This window comes from Anoplolepis gracilipes, chromosome 12 (assembly GCF_047496725.1).
Source record: "Anoplolepis gracilipes chromosome 12, ASM4749672v1, whole genome shotgun sequence".
Classification (NCBI taxonomy): domain Eukaryota; kingdom Metazoa; phylum Arthropoda; class Insecta; order Hymenoptera; family Formicidae; genus Anoplolepis; species Anoplolepis gracilipes.
Genome location: NC_132981.1, coordinates 4,936,725 through 4,955,764, shown reverse-complemented (window position 1 = coordinate 4,955,764; position 19,040 = coordinate 4,936,725). Strand labels below are relative to the sequence as shown.

The 19,040-nt window shown below is 34.5% G+C and overlaps 1 protein-coding gene across 17 annotated transcripts in view; it reads left to right on the top strand.

Moving 5' to 3' along the window:
• Nucleotides 1–19,040, top strand: part of LOC140671814 (uncharacterized) — a 66,303-nt gene that overhangs the window by 45,673 nt on the left and 1,590 nt on the right. For 7 of the 17 annotated variants that reach the window (XM_072903422.1, XM_072903424.1, XM_072903421.1 and 4 more), the window contains 12 exons: nt 837–917; nt 1,647–1,742; nt 2,141–2,375; nt 3,189–3,260; nt 4,182–4,347; nt 5,046–5,155; nt 5,384–5,559; nt 5,752–5,968; nt 6,715–6,836; nt 7,400–7,576; nt 13,338–13,652; nt 14,155–14,406. In XM_072903422.1, the coding sequence (XP_072759523.1) occupies nt 837–917; nt 1,647–1,742; nt 2,141–2,375; nt 3,189–3,260; nt 4,182–4,347; nt 5,046–5,155; nt 5,384–5,559; nt 5,752–5,968; nt 6,715–6,836; nt 7,400–7,576; nt 13,338–13,652; nt 14,155–14,406 (2,019 nt within the window). Of the gene's footprint in view, nt 1–836; nt 918–1,646; nt 1,743–2,140; nt 2,376–3,188; nt 3,261–4,181; nt 4,348–5,045; nt 5,156–5,383; nt 5,560–5,751; nt 5,969–6,714; nt 6,837–7,399; nt 7,577–13,337; nt 13,653–14,154; nt 14,407–16,092; nt 18,948–19,040 lie in introns of those variants that run through there. The other 10 variants (XM_072903431.1, XM_072903428.1, XM_072903437.1 and 7 more) reach the window with 4 other exon arrangements.

Sequence of the window (19,040 nt, the reverse complement as noted above, 5' to 3'; positions counted from 1 at the left end):
GACGCAATTCAACGAATAAATTCCGTGCTACTTCCAATGTTGTCCTTTGTCATTCGTTTTGTTCGTCCTCTTTTTCTTTGTCCGTCCGATGCAGCAGTTGACAAAGTTTCGATTAAGGCGATTAAAACGCAGGCGACAGAGAAGTCGCGCGTACTCTCTATCGTTCATAAAATTCAAATCGAAAAAAAGTTGTTTTTTTTTTCTTTTTTAAAGAAACCAACAAATCGTGCATAAATAATTAAAGGCGTAAAACACAGATTGCGAAGAAAATATTGAAAATACAGAAAGACTGTTCAACACAATGTGTGACGTTCGTAAAGCAAATATCTTTGCTTTACGAACGGCGGTCTTTCGCGCAAGATCCCTCGCTTGCTTCAAGGACGTGCATTTTATATTGAGTGTACGGCATAAAATGTATGCTTAGAAAAAATAAAAAATTAATACTCTCGGACGTAAATATTAGCGAAGACTCGAGCACCGTCTCCGCCTCCGATGACGATGATGATGATGATGATGATGTCGTCGCGTATATATATATATATATACATATATGTTCTTGTCCTCGGCCACGTGAGGGATCTCTCTACCTGCAAATTATGACTTTAAAATTTCCGGCCGTGTCGTTGGCCACGCCATAAACGTGGATAATGAATATCGCTAACTGCTGCATCCCGTGATAAGTACTCGAGTACCGTATTCCGCCTGTTGTTTGTTTTACGCCACCGTTTCACTAACTCGCGACCTCCGTTTCTTCTCTTTGTTCTTCTCGACGTCTACCTCTTCCCGGCATGCGAAACCTTAAATTGACAATCAATGAAACCGACCCCGGGGGACAGAGGGCTTCCTACTGTAGTTTGGCAAGCTTAACGAGCGAGGGTAAGGACAAGGATCGTGCATGCGAGAAGCCGAAATTCGAGGTAAGAACAATTTTAACGAAAGAGAGAGAAAGAGAGAGAGAGAGAGAGAGAGAGAGAGAGAGAGAGAGAGAAGATAAATTCGTACAGAGGTTTGACTCTCGATTTGACCCAAAGTTTTTGATTGCTTTGTCATCTTTTTCTCAAGAAAGTGAGAGAAAGAGAAATACATGCTTCGCTTTTTTAGCTTGCGATTGATTTTTCTGCTTTCTCAGATCTTTGTACGATTTTTTTCGGAGAATTAATATTACTTTTTCATAAAGGCTGAAAATTGCAGTATAAAAGTTAATGCAGTTTATAAAAATACGTACTGTAATAATGTGTATAATTAAAATAATATGTATAATTAAAAAGTTCTTTCTCTCTCTAGGTAGAAATTATGCAATACAAATTATTATCTTAAAATAGAATATTTCAATCTTATACCAAGGTTTAATTAAGTTTTAATAATTTAATAATTTTGCACGTGCAAGTTTTATTTCCATACAATGATAATTTTTGGAATTTGGCTTCTTTTTTTCTAATCTACAACCATTTCTCTTTGTGTCATTTTTATTTTAAAAATCGTAAGGGGTTGCGAAACATCAAATTTTCTTGCTACATGATAATGCTAGAAGAAATGTTTGTTTGTAAAATTTTCCTTTGTATTATCTTTCTTCTTTACCTCCTCTTTTTTTAGCTTTCAGATTCTTAGTATCTATTTTCTTACATGATCACTGTTTATATTTACAGAAATCAAGCTTTAATAAATTCGATGCTCTCAGTAAGAAGACAGTTCTGCACGTACGTTCGGTCGATGCAGGAAAAGTGCAACAGCAGCTAAATGCCGTAAGTCTCTCTTTTCTTTCATTATTTTCGTGTTATTAAACTCTGAAAGCATTTCATTTTTACATAATAAAAACTATGCTAGAAAATAAGAAAATAAAAAGAAAAATACTTCGTAAAATGATTCTCTTAAAAAATTATGAACCCTTTATATTTGACACCAAAATTATGTAATACCCAAAGTAATATTTTATACCTGTGTCTTACATATTGCATTAAAATCATTTGAAATTATCATCTGAATGCAATCGGTTAAACTCTCGCTTAACTCACACACTTCGGTACACGTTCAACCGAGAATGACGAGTGTTGGAGAAAATCACCTGCTTGTGCCTCTTCTAAAGATGCGTAGAGAGTGAAAGTCGGCAAAAGAAGGCACTAATAAATTTGACGCGTTGCAGGTGGGTCAGGGCGGCGATGCGAATACGAATTGTCGCAGCTGCGGCAAGGTCGTCTTCCAAATGGAACAGACAAAGGCCGAGGGTCTGGTATGGCACAAGAATTGCTTCCGGTGCGTGCAATGCGGCAAGCAGCTCAACGTGGACAATTACGAGAGCCACGAGAGCACGCTCTACTGTAAACCCCACTTCAAGGAGCTCTTCCAACCGAAACCGGTCGAGGAGTCCGAACAACCCGGTAAGATGATTACTATATCTCTCTCTCGCGCGCGCAGATATATATGCAGCGTGTACGCTTTTTTTAAGCCGCGTTAATCCGCTTAAACGGGTCGCTCTCTTGGCGAATATTATACGTTAAATCTTAACGCGGGTACTTAACGATCGGTGTCGATCTCGTCGTCGGCCGATCTAACCGCTAATCTCTCGGCCGGCAGGATTTTGCACGAGGATAAAGCGAGCGGAATGTATTAAAGGAACGTAAAGGGACCTATGGGATACGCGTTTCGACGGGAAAATTGGAATAGATAAAGTTGGTTCCCTCTCGCGATGCTCGTAAATTTCTTTCGCTCTAATGATTAGCCGGGACGTTCGATTAATCCCAGCCGCTCGTCTCAGGTTTTGTACAGTTTTGTACGAACTTATGCGTCTCGTGTTTTTCTGTCCCGGTAACAAGATATACACGTCCAGAGATGAGTATGTGGAACATAAAGACAAGTGAAAACAAGGTTGCATTCTTGATGTAAAGATAACTGAAAGGAAGTTGTACGACTTCAGACAAAGATAGAGTAGTGCATAAGAGAATCTAGATGTAGCATAATGCTGTCTTAATTGCTGGTATAACTTGGAAAGGGAGGAGGGAAATACTGAGTACACCGTCATCGCGGACTTCACTGTGTTATAAACTCTTAGAGCACAGAGGCTAAAATTACAGTCCTCTCTCTCCCCCCCGCCTCCCCCCCCCTTTCCATATAATTACATGCGAGCACGCGCGCGCAAAGAGAATGAGTGGTATCGTTAATACGACAAAGAGTTTGTCTTGTGAACTCCGCAGTGCGACCTCGAAAGCCGGAGCTGATCATACGGGAGAACGAGCCGAAAGAGTTGCCACCCGATGTGGTCAGAGGTAACGATATTCGACAGGCGTGTGTGCGTGCGTGTGTGTGTGTGTGTGTGTATGTGTGTGTGTACATGTATGAAACACAGAGATTGCTCCTAACATTGTGTGTCCTATTTGGCGAGTGGCTTCTTTAACCCACTGATTGGTTCTGTCGAATCGAAAAATTATCTGTGCATCAAATCACGTCGGTGTCTCACATATCAGTGTGTCGATTAATGGAACATAAGATGTGAATTCGTTTTAGCATACGAAAGTGAGGAGCGACATTTGCAATTTTATTGTCAACAATAAAATTAATCTCTTCTTTTGCATGAAAAAGTGATGAATATTATTTGATAACGTTTTAAATATAAAATTATTTTTGTATTATATTTCTTAACGCATTAAACATATTTACAGGTTTATCTTATTTTTACATTTCTTGACAATTTGTTTGAAATATTTATTATTAAATGTGTGTCATAGACCAATGAGATATCCGGGAAATTGAAATAAAAAAATAGATAACTTGTTCGTCTGGGAACATCAAAATCATATTATTTTATAGATACGATATTATTAATATGTATAGAGTTTGCGGGAAACGAGCGGTATATGATATCTCGTCGCAGGTATGTACGACATTCACGAGAAAAAAAAAAATTTATACAAGTCGTAACATGATGCTACGTAACGTGATTGTACTTGTCATAGCACCTCATTTTGCCTTTTTAACATCAGCTGTTTTAACAAGATTTTTTCCTTTTGGAAACGCTTTTTAGAATTTTATATTATTGTATGCAACTTTGTCTTTTCCACGAATTGCCGTGTTCTCGAGTGGCGGTCTAACAAATTTGCCGCTGAGGAAAGAGAATGTCTAAATGTTTGAACAGGAGCGGAAGCAACGCGGGGAATGGAGTAAAGAGATCTCTTCTCTGAATTTTTCAGCTTCCGACAAACCCGACCTAGGACTCGAGGAGCTCTCAAGCTTAAACGTCAAGTCGCGCTTCCAAGTCTTCGAGAAAGCTAGCACAGAGAACGTCAATGAAATTGAGAGATCGCCGTCGCAGATCGCCGTCAAGAGATCGCCCAGCATCCTCAGTAAACTGGCCAAGTGAGCAATCAATGACAGATTTTTTACGAGATGTAAAATTGCTGACTAAAAATCTGTTTGTAATATATTCACGGAGTAGAATTTCACATTATGCTTATATGTATTACCTGGCTCAAGTCACGTTTCTCTTCGACCATATACGGTTTTCTTTGCGTTAATCTTAAACCGCGTATCTTACCGTGACACAGATTCGTTTCCGTAAGATGCATAATGATGAGTCTGTAATTTCGTCTAGCATTTCTCGGCAAGCTAGCAATGTTCACGTCGTATTTATTTACGATAAAGAATTAAATATTAATAATATTCGAAAGTGTTGTTAAAGAATTGATAAAATTAATAAAATTTTAATATATTATAGAGCAAATAAAAATATAATTATAATATTACACTCTTAGATGCAATAATCATAAAATTGTCTTTTATTAGCAAATTAGTATTTATCGAAGTAGAAACGCATCAAGAGAAATTTCAAGGCATTTATTATAATAATTATGACGTCGAATATAAATCTCACGGTTGAAAATTATTATTAATCTATTTCGTGTGCGACACAACCGGTACGAGTGACATTTTCGTGGTATTCAGCAGTCAGCAGTTTTCTTTTTGCAACTTGAAACTCGAGAAAACAGACAAGCAACAGAACATGTTACAAGCGTAATCGGAATATCTGTAACCGCCTTGCATGTCTTCTCATGCAGATTCCAGGCGAAAGGCATGGATATTGGCGTGGCGGATGAATCTCTCAATGGCATACCCTACGAGCAGTCGAGCGAAAGTGAAGACGACGTGGAAACGGAGGAGACCGAAGGTGAGATAAATGAGAAGATATTACGATAAAAGAAAGACACGCGATAAAAATTTTGCATCACAAATTTATTTAGATTTAGCACGAATGTGCATTTTTCACTTAATTTAAATTTAAAACTTTTTTTTTTCTCTTTTTTTCCCAGTAAATATTTTTTTCATATACTTTCTTATCTTGTTCTTTCGTTGTGTTGAATGCAATTGTATTAATTTTTTTTTCACGATTTTTCAGACGTGGAGACCGAGATTGTGAAGGCAAAACGCACCACGCGTGAACGACCGATCAGTTTCTCAAAGATGGACGACATCAAGAATCGCTGGGAATCCACCAGTCAACAGGGGAGGCGCGAGATTCAGCGCGAGGCTAGGAAGGAAGAAATTGCAGGAATCCGCTCGCGATTGTTCATGGTAATTCACCCCTATAAAAATAACTAGATAAAAAAGTAATGGAATATAATTATTTCAATAGAAAATATTTTCTTCCTTGAAAGGCATAGTCTGATTGTTAGTACACCACACAAACACTGGTTATTTATTATTATTACTTTAACATCGTAATGCGCTATATAATTTCTCCCTTTCTCTTTCTCTACTTTGCAGGGTAAACAGGGTAAGATGAAGGAAATGTATCAGCAGGCAGTAGCCGGAAACGACCGCGTCACGAAGATAAATGCGGCAGAGGAGATCCAGCACTCGTCTACCCACGCTCGTTCCATTAAAGAGAGATTCGAACGGGGCGAGCCAATCGCAGCTTCGGACGAGGAAATCGACAGTAAACCGAAACCGGAGAAAGCCGACGAGGAGGTGATCGCAGCAGGTACGATCTGGTATTTTCACTAATTAAATGACTTGCCAATTGAAAGCTATTGATACAAAAGAGATATAATTATTTCGCAAAAGAGAAGACATATTTAATCAAAAATACTGCGTTGCAATTATGAACGTAAAAGCGGAGAGGAATTAATACTGGTGATAACTGTAAATACCCCAGAGGGCACATGTCCCTAAAAGATGACTTAAACATGACTTAAAGACGTCTCATTGTTTTTTAGATATCTTTAAGATGTCTTTTAGCCTTTCTGTGCCGCATGGGACGTATAATAAAAATCCAGTGAAAAAAAAAAACAAAAAAGGAATATTATTGCTATTTGTATCGTTTAGCATTTCGAGGTTTACTGAATTATCAATAATTACGAATAAATAAAAATAATATATAAGATAATGTCTGAATAAAAATTAATATTTTTTTAATAAGATATATTTTACTAAAGTATACTCGAACTGCTGTCAAAATTAGTAAAAGAAAAGCTTCAAAGAAGACAATTATACTGCTTGTAACATATAAGAAATTTATTAGCAAAAACTCTCTACAGAATAGAAGACTGTGTTGAAAGGTCATATTAATATTCAGCGGATTTTGTGAGATTTATTTTTTGTTCCGGATAAAAACAGACCATTATAAATTGTCGAATCATGCGGAGGGAAAATATCGGCGATGCTAATTATCAATTTATAATCATAAAATTGATTTATGATAACCTATGTTGGTCACATTGTATACAGGTATTAGCAGAAAGTCGCGATCGCTTTTTTTGGAATTGGACGCTTCTGCAGCGAAAACAGGACGTCCAGTAACGCCAGTGCAACCGAAAACACCAACCGAAATCCCACGACGTGCACGGGATGTAAGTTCAATTTTTTTAATTTATTATTGGATTAAGTCGCTTCTACGATTCATCTTTCAATTTTTCAAATGTTGATTTGTCTGCTAAAATTATGAGTTTTTAAGAAGTTTTACGTATTTTAATAATATAATTTATACAATTTATTTTTAATTTGAAAAATATTAATTTTTCAATCAAATTAAAAGATTAAGACATTTTTCTTAAGTATGTATTTGTTAAAAATGACTTTTAAATATTATATATACACTTTATGTACTATCTATACTTTTTGAACATACTTTAATTTAATTTTTCAATGAGACTTTCTTCTTATTATTAGTTAGTATCATACATTGTTTTCATTGTTTATCAGTACCAGTATCATTATTTATTCATATTATCCGTCGCTTTGTTAGTTTAATATTGGAAGCAAAAGTTCCATTGGGGAAAATACTCTATTTGAGACAAACGTATCCGTTTTTGAACAAGAGATAAACGTAAGAACGTTTTGCGAATTTATTTGTGCGAAATAAATGTCATCGCGTCATCTAGTAACGATAACTTTCGAAATATCTGCGAAAAAGGCGTTCATGGGTCGTCAAGTCTCAGACGATGTGGTACGCAGCTCAGATGCGACCGAGGAGATTCACGTAGAAACGTCGGAAATTTCGAACAAGTTCAAATTCTTCGAGACCTACAAGGAACCGGAGAAACAGCGAAAGCAGTTTCGAATCACACCTCCTCGCGACGGTCAAGTCAAGGTTCGATCCTTCGACTTTATTGTCGTTGATTGATTTACGCTTTTGTGTAATTTGGTCTCTAACAAATGCGTGTGCGTGTTAACTAATTAAGTAATCGCATAATGTATCGCATTACAAACTTGGTAGAATACGACTTTCACTAAAAAAAGGATTTTACTCTATCGAGTTAAAAAAAGAAAAGAAGCATATAAGAAATAATTAAACTCTCATTGATCAAGTACCTACTGATGTAGAAATAAACGTACTTATATAAAATTATTACGTTACTAGAGCTAATGCTTTTAACAACTATTTTTTTATAGTATTTCAAAAGCAACATATTATTACTCACGCAATGACGTTATTAATGTCTCGGAGCTGATAAAGATTTTTTGATTATCGATAAAGCGGTGATATATATGTAAAGATATCTTGAAACATTGATTTACATTTCGATATTAACGAGGCTAAAATGCGCGCACATAAAATATTAATTTCTTTTTCGGAGAAACAGTGTGATCTCATTTGCCCAATTAAGACAGCAGAAATGCAGTCATGCGCATTTGTCTGTTTCGTATTGCATCACGTCTTTAATCCTGTTTTTATGTTTTAACATTTGCTTCTTGGTTTAAAATTAACTAGTTTTATTACTTTGCCCGATTAAATGGCGCTCCTTGCATTAAATAACTCGTGTTATTTAACAGAACTGCTCAAAATTATCTCGTAATAAAATATTAACTCCAAAATTGTGAAAAAATTTGTCATTATTAGACTCAAGTTCGAAAACAACCTGCATATAATTTATAAAAATTGTATCGTTTTTCTAAAAATCAAAAAATAGTCCAAATCATACAAGATGTAGCAACAGCTATAACTAAATGCCTCCAAATATCTCCAAACACAATTTCTCCATATTTTAATAAGCTGTACTAAGAATTATAAAAAAGATATATATATATATATATATATATATATATAAGAGCCTTCTGAAAAAATATTGTATTACAATAAATTTTTTAAATCATGTTTTTTTAAATAAATAACATACTTAATAATTATCAAGAAAAAATATATTATGTTTGGAAAAAATATTTTAAAATAATTTTAATTCCGACATGAAAGGATGAAATATTTATCTTGCATCCTAAAAACAGAAATCCTCATTTTTCTTCCCTTTTCTCTTTCTGTCGATATATCCTTACGGAATTCGCGTATCGATAATTATCGGAGCGCGATAACAAGAACTCGAAGAGTCGTTCGTGGACTCAGCTTTTATAATAAAAGGCCCCCTGTATGAAGGGTCCGGCCATGCGTCGTCGCGCGCGCAACGCACACAAGAACAAGTCTACGGTTCCAACAAACCGGACTGTCCTTGAACCCCCCCGAAGTGGTCAGCGCAGCAGCAGCAGCAGCAGCAGCAACAGCAAGCATACTTTTACCGTTAGTATTCCTACATCCTTCCATTCGTGAAGAGCAAACGGGCAACGAGCAGACCGGGAACTTGGCTGGGCCCCGGGACCTAACCGAAGGAGAGCGCGCGCGCGCGAGACGAAGCCCCCCTCATCGTCGGTAACTCACACACCCGAAGGGGAGAAGTACATATCGTCGTATCCTCCTCGTGTGAACGGCATAGCAACCGGCGACCGGCTGTCGCGACGAACTTCTCACGAACCGGAGAAAGAGAGTCTCCCTCGCGTCGAAGGTGGCAGACGGCTTGAGCGACGACGCTCAGTCTTCATCCGCTCGTCGAGGAAGCGTTATTAAATTTTGCGGAAAGGTAATTATCGCGCAGCGAAACGCGGTCAAGTCGTAATTACGATCGTCGAAAATACTGGACTCGTCCTCTCTCAAGATTTCTCCCGAGGAGATCGCTCGGAGTTTGATTGGCGTGGTTCGAAAACGCGACGCGATTAAAGCCTCTAGTTGACAGTTTCTAGTTTCAGTTTGACAGATAATCAACGCTCCGGTTAATAGCATTCTTCGCAATTGCGATTGACTTGTGTATATTCTTCGACGAGATACTCTGCCATCGTTACTATACATATTCGAGATCTCGTTAATTAATTTACGATTATTTTGTGTCGCTGTGATGACGCGTTTTTGCTGAGAGTGATGGAGATTCTCCGATAATTAATTGAAAAGTAATCAGTGGCCTGATGAACGCATCGGTTAATAATGTCCTGCAATTGCGATAAGGTTTTTCGCGTATATCTGAGTTTTTCTTAAATAAATATCGCTCGCTGTTTGAATAACACATTTTAATTCATTAAAATTGTCAGCGGAAATTTAGATTGAAGATAATTAACCAACTGTTTAATTAATTACACTGTGCATTCGCGCTCGATATGTGTATATCGACGAAATACGAAATTTAATTCGTGGGAATATTGCGCTTGCTAGTATATCGATACTTAGTATCCCAGATCTTTTTAATAACAGATTGTTCTATATCGAATAATACGTCTTGACGCACTCATGGAAGAAGTGAAAATTGCACGAGAAACTCTGATATGAAAGTTTCAATTATCATATTTAGAGAGAATCATTAATACGCGTGTAACCGTGTAACCTATTCCCATCGAATTGCGGATTGTTTTAATTACTTTTCAACGTATATACATGTACAGGCGAGATCTTTTTCTGGCTTTGCGTTTCGCGTCTGTAGGTGCGTTTCCGTTGATGGTAATCTGCGAAGAAACGGACGTCGCTTGCGGGGCGCAATCTCGTCGCGGCTTGATTTGCCGCTTGACGTGCCGGCAGAAGGATACCGTGTGATCAAATATCCTTTCTGGACTGGTGATTTTATGGAATTCCGCTGGAAGTACGCTCCCGTAGCTCCTCTCGCCGCTCTATTACTTCAATATGAAATCCGACTTAATATGAAATTCGGCCGCAGGAATTATTGTATCAAAACGTTGCCGCGCGTTACCTTCACTCCAGCACCGTTAAAAATCCTAGCCTTAATTAGCCAAATTAAATTCTTTGAAAGTGAACCGGAAATATATAAGTCTTTCTAGAATAAAGCTACCTTTTATTTCCAACTCCGGTATTTGTATTGTATTTTTTTTTTTTTTTTTTTTTTATTATCTGTTTTAATATTCATTGATTATTATTGTATAAAAAATATAAATGTATATAAAAGTATATATTTTTTTACAATAATATAAAAATAAATATTGATAATAATAAGATAAATATGATAATGTTTATATTTATAATTTTGAATTAAGACATAGTGAAATAATTCGCTCATGTACAACTTTCTTATAAGACGGCAATTTTCTCAATTCCTAGTCTGGAGACTAAATGCGATAAATACCAAGACTCTTGCGTAATTCAATAGAGACATCGTATGGCAATTATTGATTTTCCATTTCCTGTCACTTTCGAACTAAAAGTTCTTTCTAGGAGTTAATTCGAATTTAATACGACCATTGATTAGATGATTTTAGACTTACCTTTTACCGTTGTATTTTTCCGCAAAGATTAAGATTGATTAATTGTTAATACGACGATAATAATCGAAGCGTGTAGTCTCAGTTTTTATTTTTTTCGCCGTAATCATGTAGAATTATGTGATCTATCCATTTCAACTCCAATTACTTTAATTATTTCCTCTTAACTGTAACTTATATATTTTAACGAGTTCTCAAAGACTTGCTTCTTCTTTCGCTGCTCTTTCAAGAGTGTCGCTTCTCTCTCAAGAGAAACGGCACTCACGCACTTTAATATTTTTTGTTGATGAGCAAATTCGTCGATATAAACGAAAGCGAGAAGAGCGAATTAGTCGGATTGTCGCAAGTGACACGGCAATTGACCGCTTCGCACAGAGTGCGTGTACTGCTCTTGAACCTGTCAATTTGTCGTCATCAACCTTGAAGCGGCTCACAACCCTTTTGCTCGATTAAGCCGACAATTCCGGTCGGCAATCCCGACCTCCTCGTCTCGACTAGATTTGAACTAAAATAAGGGTGGTCCTTTTAAAATATCACAACCTTCGATCGCTCTACATGATGTACAGTCAGGTTCTCAACTTTTATCTTACCTGCTTGGGTTCAGGTATAAATGCATACAAGGTCTATCGGGGATATTTTTTTTCTTTTATGAGAAAACCTTTTGTATGTAAAAGAAAGCCAAACTTTTACAAAAAAAATTTTTGTTCATGTTACAATACTTTGATTGTAAAACATGAAGCATGTTGACCATGATCTTGATTGTGAAGCATGTGAATATTCAGCTATTTATGCACGTGGCATAATTTATTTCTTGTAAAAGCAGATTTTTTTTTGAAAACACGATTTTTCTCATAGCTTTTGTTTGCGCGTGATTCAATTTATGCGTATAATTTTTTTTTAATTGTAACACATGCATACTCATAAACTTTTTTGTTTTTCGAAAATATTATTTAAGCGACTACATAATTAATTTTTTTATGTTATTTTTTTTAACTCTGTTATGAAGCACATGTTATTATATTAGTTTATATTTATATACCTACGTTTTCTTTTATAAAATAATATTTTTTTTATGAAAAGAGGTCTTAGTACTTTCTACATGAGATTTATAGTCGTGCCACCTACGTTTGGGACTTTTAGAGCTGACTCATGTCGGCTTAAAAAAAAAACATTTCGGTCTTCAGCTTACCTGGGATTCCTCTTGACGATGTGTATGCGTACGTGCGTGCACACGCATGTATGTGTGTGTGTGTGTGTCTGCTTCATGGTCTGAACATTTTAAAATTATCGCGCGATAAACGACTTACACAAAACATATTCCTCGCAATTATTATCTGTCATTGTCACCTTATCGTATAATTTTATTACCAATTTGGAATAGCAATTGCGTAAATAAATTAAATAAATATACTCAACCTACAATAATCTTAATAACAACTATTTAATAAAGTTCTAGAAAAATAAAACTAATTTGCGTGAAAATAAACAATAATTAGTAAGCAAGAATTGCATATATAAATTATTAATAATTAGCAAACTTAAAATACATTAAATATATATTTTTAAATAATTTAAATTTGTTGAATAAAAATATTTATTTTTATGATATAATTATTAATACTTTTTGTTTTAAATAAATATAAATTTTATAAAAATATATCTTTACCTTTTTTTGTATATTTATCAGAAGGAAATATTTTTTTATAAAAAGATATTGCAAAATTTGTCGAGGAATTTGCCAACTAAAAACACATACTTTTATCGAGAAATAAACACATCTGCAAAAATGAAAGACTTTATCTGAAACATAACGAAATATCTGTCTGTCGTTACCTTATATAGAAATAATATGATTATACAGTCATAAATTCGAAAATTCTTTTTGTTTGAGTTTTAAATACTTTTTTTACCTGCAATAAAGTTTTACAAGAATAGGAAAGAATTTTCTCGTTATTTTTAACAACTCTAATAGTACCCCATCTTGTTTAGATAATTTCATAACACTTATAACGCTTGATTGATGTGTTAATATCTATTGAACAATTATTAAGCGAAGCAATGAACATAAAGTGCTAATAAAAATAATTGAGAAACATCGAACCACATAATTTGTTCTTAAAAATCTAAAAAAAAAAATCTTTGAAAGAAGAAAAACAGTAATAAGAACTATACTATAAGTCTTGTAAGATCTTATTAATCAAGTTCTTTAAGAAAGATTGATATTATTTTATAACTTTGATAACAAAATTGGATGATCAAATAATGTGGTTCGAGCAATTCGATTGTTTTGTCGTCATATTATAACACTGTTTTGATTACTCAAACAGATGAATTCACCGGATCGCGAGATATACCGCGATCCCGACGTCGTCAGAGCCGACGACAGGGTGGACGAGGTAGTCCACACGGACACAGCGAGGAAGATGCTGTCTATCTTCCGACAAATGGAGGAAAACGCGTGTAAGGAGGAACTGCCGGAGGGTCCAAAACCTCTGAAACGTTTCACACCACCTCCCGAGGACAAATTTGCCAAGGCGACAGCATCGGACTCGGAGGAAGAAGAGGACGAAGAAAACGAGGAATCCGATGGCGACGAGAGCACCGAGGAGAAAGATCCCAACTACGTCCGTGCTTCAGACAAGGTATGCATGCATGCAATGTTTATATTAGATTTTACATCGGGTTTGTTTAATCAAGACAGATAAATGAAAGCCATAGAATAATATAAACGTCGAATTTCTAATAATATCAGGTTAATTTAATAATTCTACAAGGAGGGAGAATTTTTTCAAGTTTCCAGCAGCATCATTTTATAATTATTAAGACATTTCATACCAGAATAAGATATAGAGTTATTTATTTAAATTATAGAATCTGTAAGTTTTCATTTTCCTCTTTTCTAAAAGTTTTCTAAAAAATCTCAAATCTTTTACACATTACATACTTTTCAAGGTTTTAATTTATTATAAATATAAATTAAGATTTGATATTCTGAAAGAATGACAAGAGCTAGATTGTCATTCAGTTTTAAAAAAATTGATGTAAATTTTCAAAGCAAGTTTATATTTTAGTTTAAGGCTGCCTTTTACTCTTGATTGTGTTACCCTGTAATTAAGAAAATTCTCTCGCCTGTTTCTCATCTAGGTGGAGGACGAGTTCTTGAAACAGGCGCAAAATGCGGCGCGCGCCAAAACGCTCCGTGCTAAGTTCGAGCATTGGGAGGAGACCGACGGCAAGGTCGGCAGTCACCATATCGCCGAAATCGAAATGGCCCAGGGCACGGGCGAACAGTCCAGCATAGAGTCTGCGAGCAGTCTGAGAGCTCGTTTCGAGTCTCTCGGCTCGCAGAACAACGAATCTCCACGCGCACCGAAGGTCAAAGTTAATCGATTTGTGGTAAGTACTTATGGAAGCACTTCGTCGAATATCATATAATCACACGTTTTATCCTTTTCCTCGACAAATATCATATCTAATACTATACACGCGATTTCGCCGTTCATAATCATCGTCATCTGTCCGTCATTTTACATACGTTCATCCCCCGTCATTTGTGTCTTGATATTTTCCACTACTATTCATTAAAGTTGGAAAGCACACATTTTTTATCTTTTCTTTTTGAACGTAACATATGATATTTCTCTGGCTGATTTATATGCGTCTAATTGTGTGTATATTAATCGGAAACTTGAAAGATCAAATTTCTCTCCCTCAATGAAATTTTTTTTTTGTTTTTGAACAACTCGGCATCATGAAGTATGCGCATGGTGTGATTTTGAATTGTCGTTATTCTGCCTGCTTTATCAATTTATATGTTAGAATTATAAATGTATTTTTAAAATATTACGAGCAGTGTTTATATTGCGTTCAAATTTCAGAATAAACAAATATATATATATATATATATATAATATTTCTAATATACGTTTTTAATAAGCACATTTTATAATTGAGTTAACAAATCACAATATTTTAAACGTGATAAGAACACTGCTTGAAAGCACGACCGTTTTATATTTTATTTTATATATTTCTCGTTTATATGTATATATACAAGGATTTATTTTTGCACTTTTTATTTTTTGCGATGTATATGTATATTTTACGATAAAGCCTAATTGTTTTGCTTATGATAATTTAATCCGCTACTTTATCCGTTTTGTATACAATCAATGAATTCGAATGTAAATACGTCCGTTCAGTTTTATTATTACTAAAACTTTTTACAAGACAGATGTATAACTTCTCATTGCAAAGAAAATCAATTTTTAAGTTTTTTTCTATGATATAATATTGCCAAATAAAGTTAAGATATATTATATAAATTGTAATTATTGGCGAATGTATTGTGTATTTTAATATTAATCAAAATACTTTCAAGCTACTTATTTTCTTATATTATATATTATTAATTTCAAATATATTCATAATAAAAACATATTAAGCAGAAAAGCTATGAATAGTTTCGTAATAGAAGAAGCTAAAAATATATGTTATTATATTTTGGAATAATAATAGCACTCTTTAATTGACGATAAATTTTAAAATATCTTATTTTAAATATGTTATCTGAGTGTTTACGGTTTTAAAATTTTAAAACTATCTCTTTTTTTTTGTCAGAATATATTTCTATACGAATGAAGAATCGATGCACATACCGTGAAGTAATTTCTGCCTTTAAACTCACTCGTCCATATAATGTAAAGTTATTGTTCCCTTGACATAAGTGCACATGGCAGAATTGCAATTCCAGGTTATAAAGGATGAAAAATGACCCGTTAGATCAATAAAAATATGAAATTCACGCGAGCGAGCGAAATTTTGTATATAAGTTCTAAAATTTCAAGTGCGAGCATCAATGACTTAACCATCTTTACTCCTTTGCTGATTATTGTTATCGAGCATGATCGGTGTGATTATTTTTTGATTTGTCGTTATCGTTCTTACATTTTTTTTCTTTTTTAACCTGCCTATGCGATATTTTGGCCGAAATTCTTTGCCCGCTTGTGTCGTATGTGATATCGTAAAGAGAAAATAATTGCAAATAGCATCAAGTGATCTTCTTTTTGTGACGCGGAGCAGTAAAAGGGAGAAAGAGAGACGGAAGAAAAATACGCCTGGATTAAATCAAATGCGAAGAAGGAAAGAGAGAAGAAGAAGAAGAATCGATGAAGGAAGGAAAACGTCGTGGAAAAACCGGTGGAAAAGCAGTTTTTTTTTAATCTCGCGCAACGGCAATAATGTTCGGTTGTCGCCAATTATTGTAACCATCTTTTTGTTTTCTTAGGGATGGTTTTAACACACATACTGAGCGTTATGTTCTTATGTTCTTTAGTGAATCTCTCTAGCCCGTATATAGACTGTACCATATGTTGCGTGTTAATATACACACAGATATATATATATATATATATATATATATATATATATATATATATATATATATATATTATTGTAGTACGAGAGTCTGCGCGACTGTTGGATCTGTCGAGCGTCTCGTTCAATCAGAGATGGAAAATTACATTAACAGAGAGAAAAAAAACTAGCAGATGGCTGTAAAGCATTCGAGATGATAATGTGCTGAGTCACATAAGAAATATAAAAGACGGTATGAGAAATTTAATATATATATATTGATTTGTACAGATTTTATAGAGTTTCACAAAACATCTTGTTAACCGACCATTATCATTGTTTTTTTTTTATAAATATCTATACATTAAAGAGTAAACGAAATTCGTTAGTCAAAAGTATTATAAATTATATAAGTTTAATAGTATTTTACTTTATTAAAGAGAGTAAATAGTTCTTACGCAGAGACGCTTGACTTATCCTAATATATAAAAAAGAGAATCTCATTATCTACTACTTTACATCATAAAAGATAGACGACAGACAGAAAAAGTATCCATTTGTGTCGCATATAACAACGCGACTTTTATCGTTTTCGCAGAGAAAAATTCTTTCTTTAAGGTGCCTACATGTGTGCGACGATGCCAAGATTTCTGTAAAATGCGTGAGATGGATTTGCTCCTCGACAGTGAAATTCGTAACGATGCTCGTATGAAATCTTTTATTGATATTACTCCCTTAAAACACAAATAATCAAACATAATTAAAACATACGTGATTAATCATTTTTGTATTACAATTCTTAATTATGACAGAGGTCATTATGAACGAGTTTAATGACTTTACAGAGTGCCAAATTTTATGGAATATACTCTTGAGCAATTTTTCAAGCCACAATAATTTTTTTGTAAAATCAATTTTTTGGAATCTTCATGACTTATATAATTATTATATATATAACATATCTTTAATATATAATAATTCCGTTTTTAGAACAGTAAATAAATCAATTAATCAAAATAGCTCGTTTACTAGAAAATGTGTACTGTATAACTGTGAGTAGATAAAAATAATATAAAATTAATGAAACTTGCAGAATTTCCATTTTTATTAATGACATTAACAATTATTATTATTATTTTAGTTTGTTTTATATGTTTACACAAAGAATTCAGCACAGTCAGAACTTTCTTCTCGCATCGTTACGGTCTTCACATAATTATCGCTTTAGATTTCTGATTTTCATAAGTGCCAAGTTATTCGTTGTTGACAAGTGAACAAAAAGAAAGGCGAGTGAGAGAGAGTGCGGGAGAATGACGAACGAAAAGAGTGAAAGGTGATGGCTTTTCCAAATTGCGAGATGCCAATTGCGAGGGCCTGAACGAGGAATTATCATTTACATACAGAGGAAGTATATACTCGAGGCGCTATTTAGGTGCTCTCCAGGAGCTGATTAGTTGATTAGAGGAACGTAGCTATTTCGAGATCGCTTTTACAAATTTCGAATCTTTTTACAGCTTAGCGCGGTAGTAAGTAAATTTTTATACCCGTCTATTCGACAACGGATCTCTTCGGGAATTAAATAAACGTAAATGTAAAATGTTCTTCTCGTGTTTTATCTAAACGATTTTAATATTCGCGAAATACACGTTGCGCATTTGCATCTTACACTTGTGCAATACAAGAAATTGTGATTACGTATTTATTGTCGTACAAAGCGCGAATATCAATCTTTTTCTTTTAGTTGTATTATATCTATATAAGATATATTGTATTATATACATATATATATACTTTTCAAGAGTAAGACGCATTTTTGTCACTTTTGTTTCCTATTGTGTGTCGCATCTGTCACCTTATTCTTTTCTATCACGTTGCTTTTGATACTACTGTAAGAAAGCATTAAGTTCTCTGTAAATTCAACATATTTTTCGCGCTAATTTAAACGAGAAACATTGCTGATATAAATATATATATATAAAGACATGATCTATCTGTACATCAATACATGTATATCAATACATTTTATATTTCTGGGAAAGAGAAGCACGATTGACTTCGGTCATAAAATATCAGGGTAAATCGGTCTTCGAGTTCGAATCGATTATGAAAAGGATTCGTTTTAAAAACACTGTACGAGTTTTTTCTAGATATGTAATCTAACAATAAGTATACTGTAGAAAGAGAAGAGAAATTTCGAAAATGTATATTCTCGACAGCATACATTTCCCGTCTTCCTCTTTTTTCGTTTGTGCAATAATAACTTTCGAGATATGCGAATCACGAATGTAAAGGAGATTTTAAGCGGAAAGCGCTAAGCTGGGTTTTGATTTGCGAAAGATTCGCTCCATTAATCGATGGATCTATCAATAGAGACAATCTCGTGTGACGATTCTAGCAAATTAATTCTCGTTAACGGCCTTTTAATTTGTAGAATATTAGCTAGCGATAATACTAAGTTAATACGACTTTATTGCGTCTGTTAACGTATTATTTCTATCGATGTATAACGATCTTTGTTCTGTTCACGTGTAACATTTATTACGATAATACATAAGTGGTAAATAAAGAAGATGCTAAATCTCTTTCGTGAGAGCGGGAGGAGGAGAAAAGGAGCAGGGAGAAAATCTCTCGATTCGAGAAGCAACGCGGCTTTTTCTCTTCTTCTTCTTCTTTTT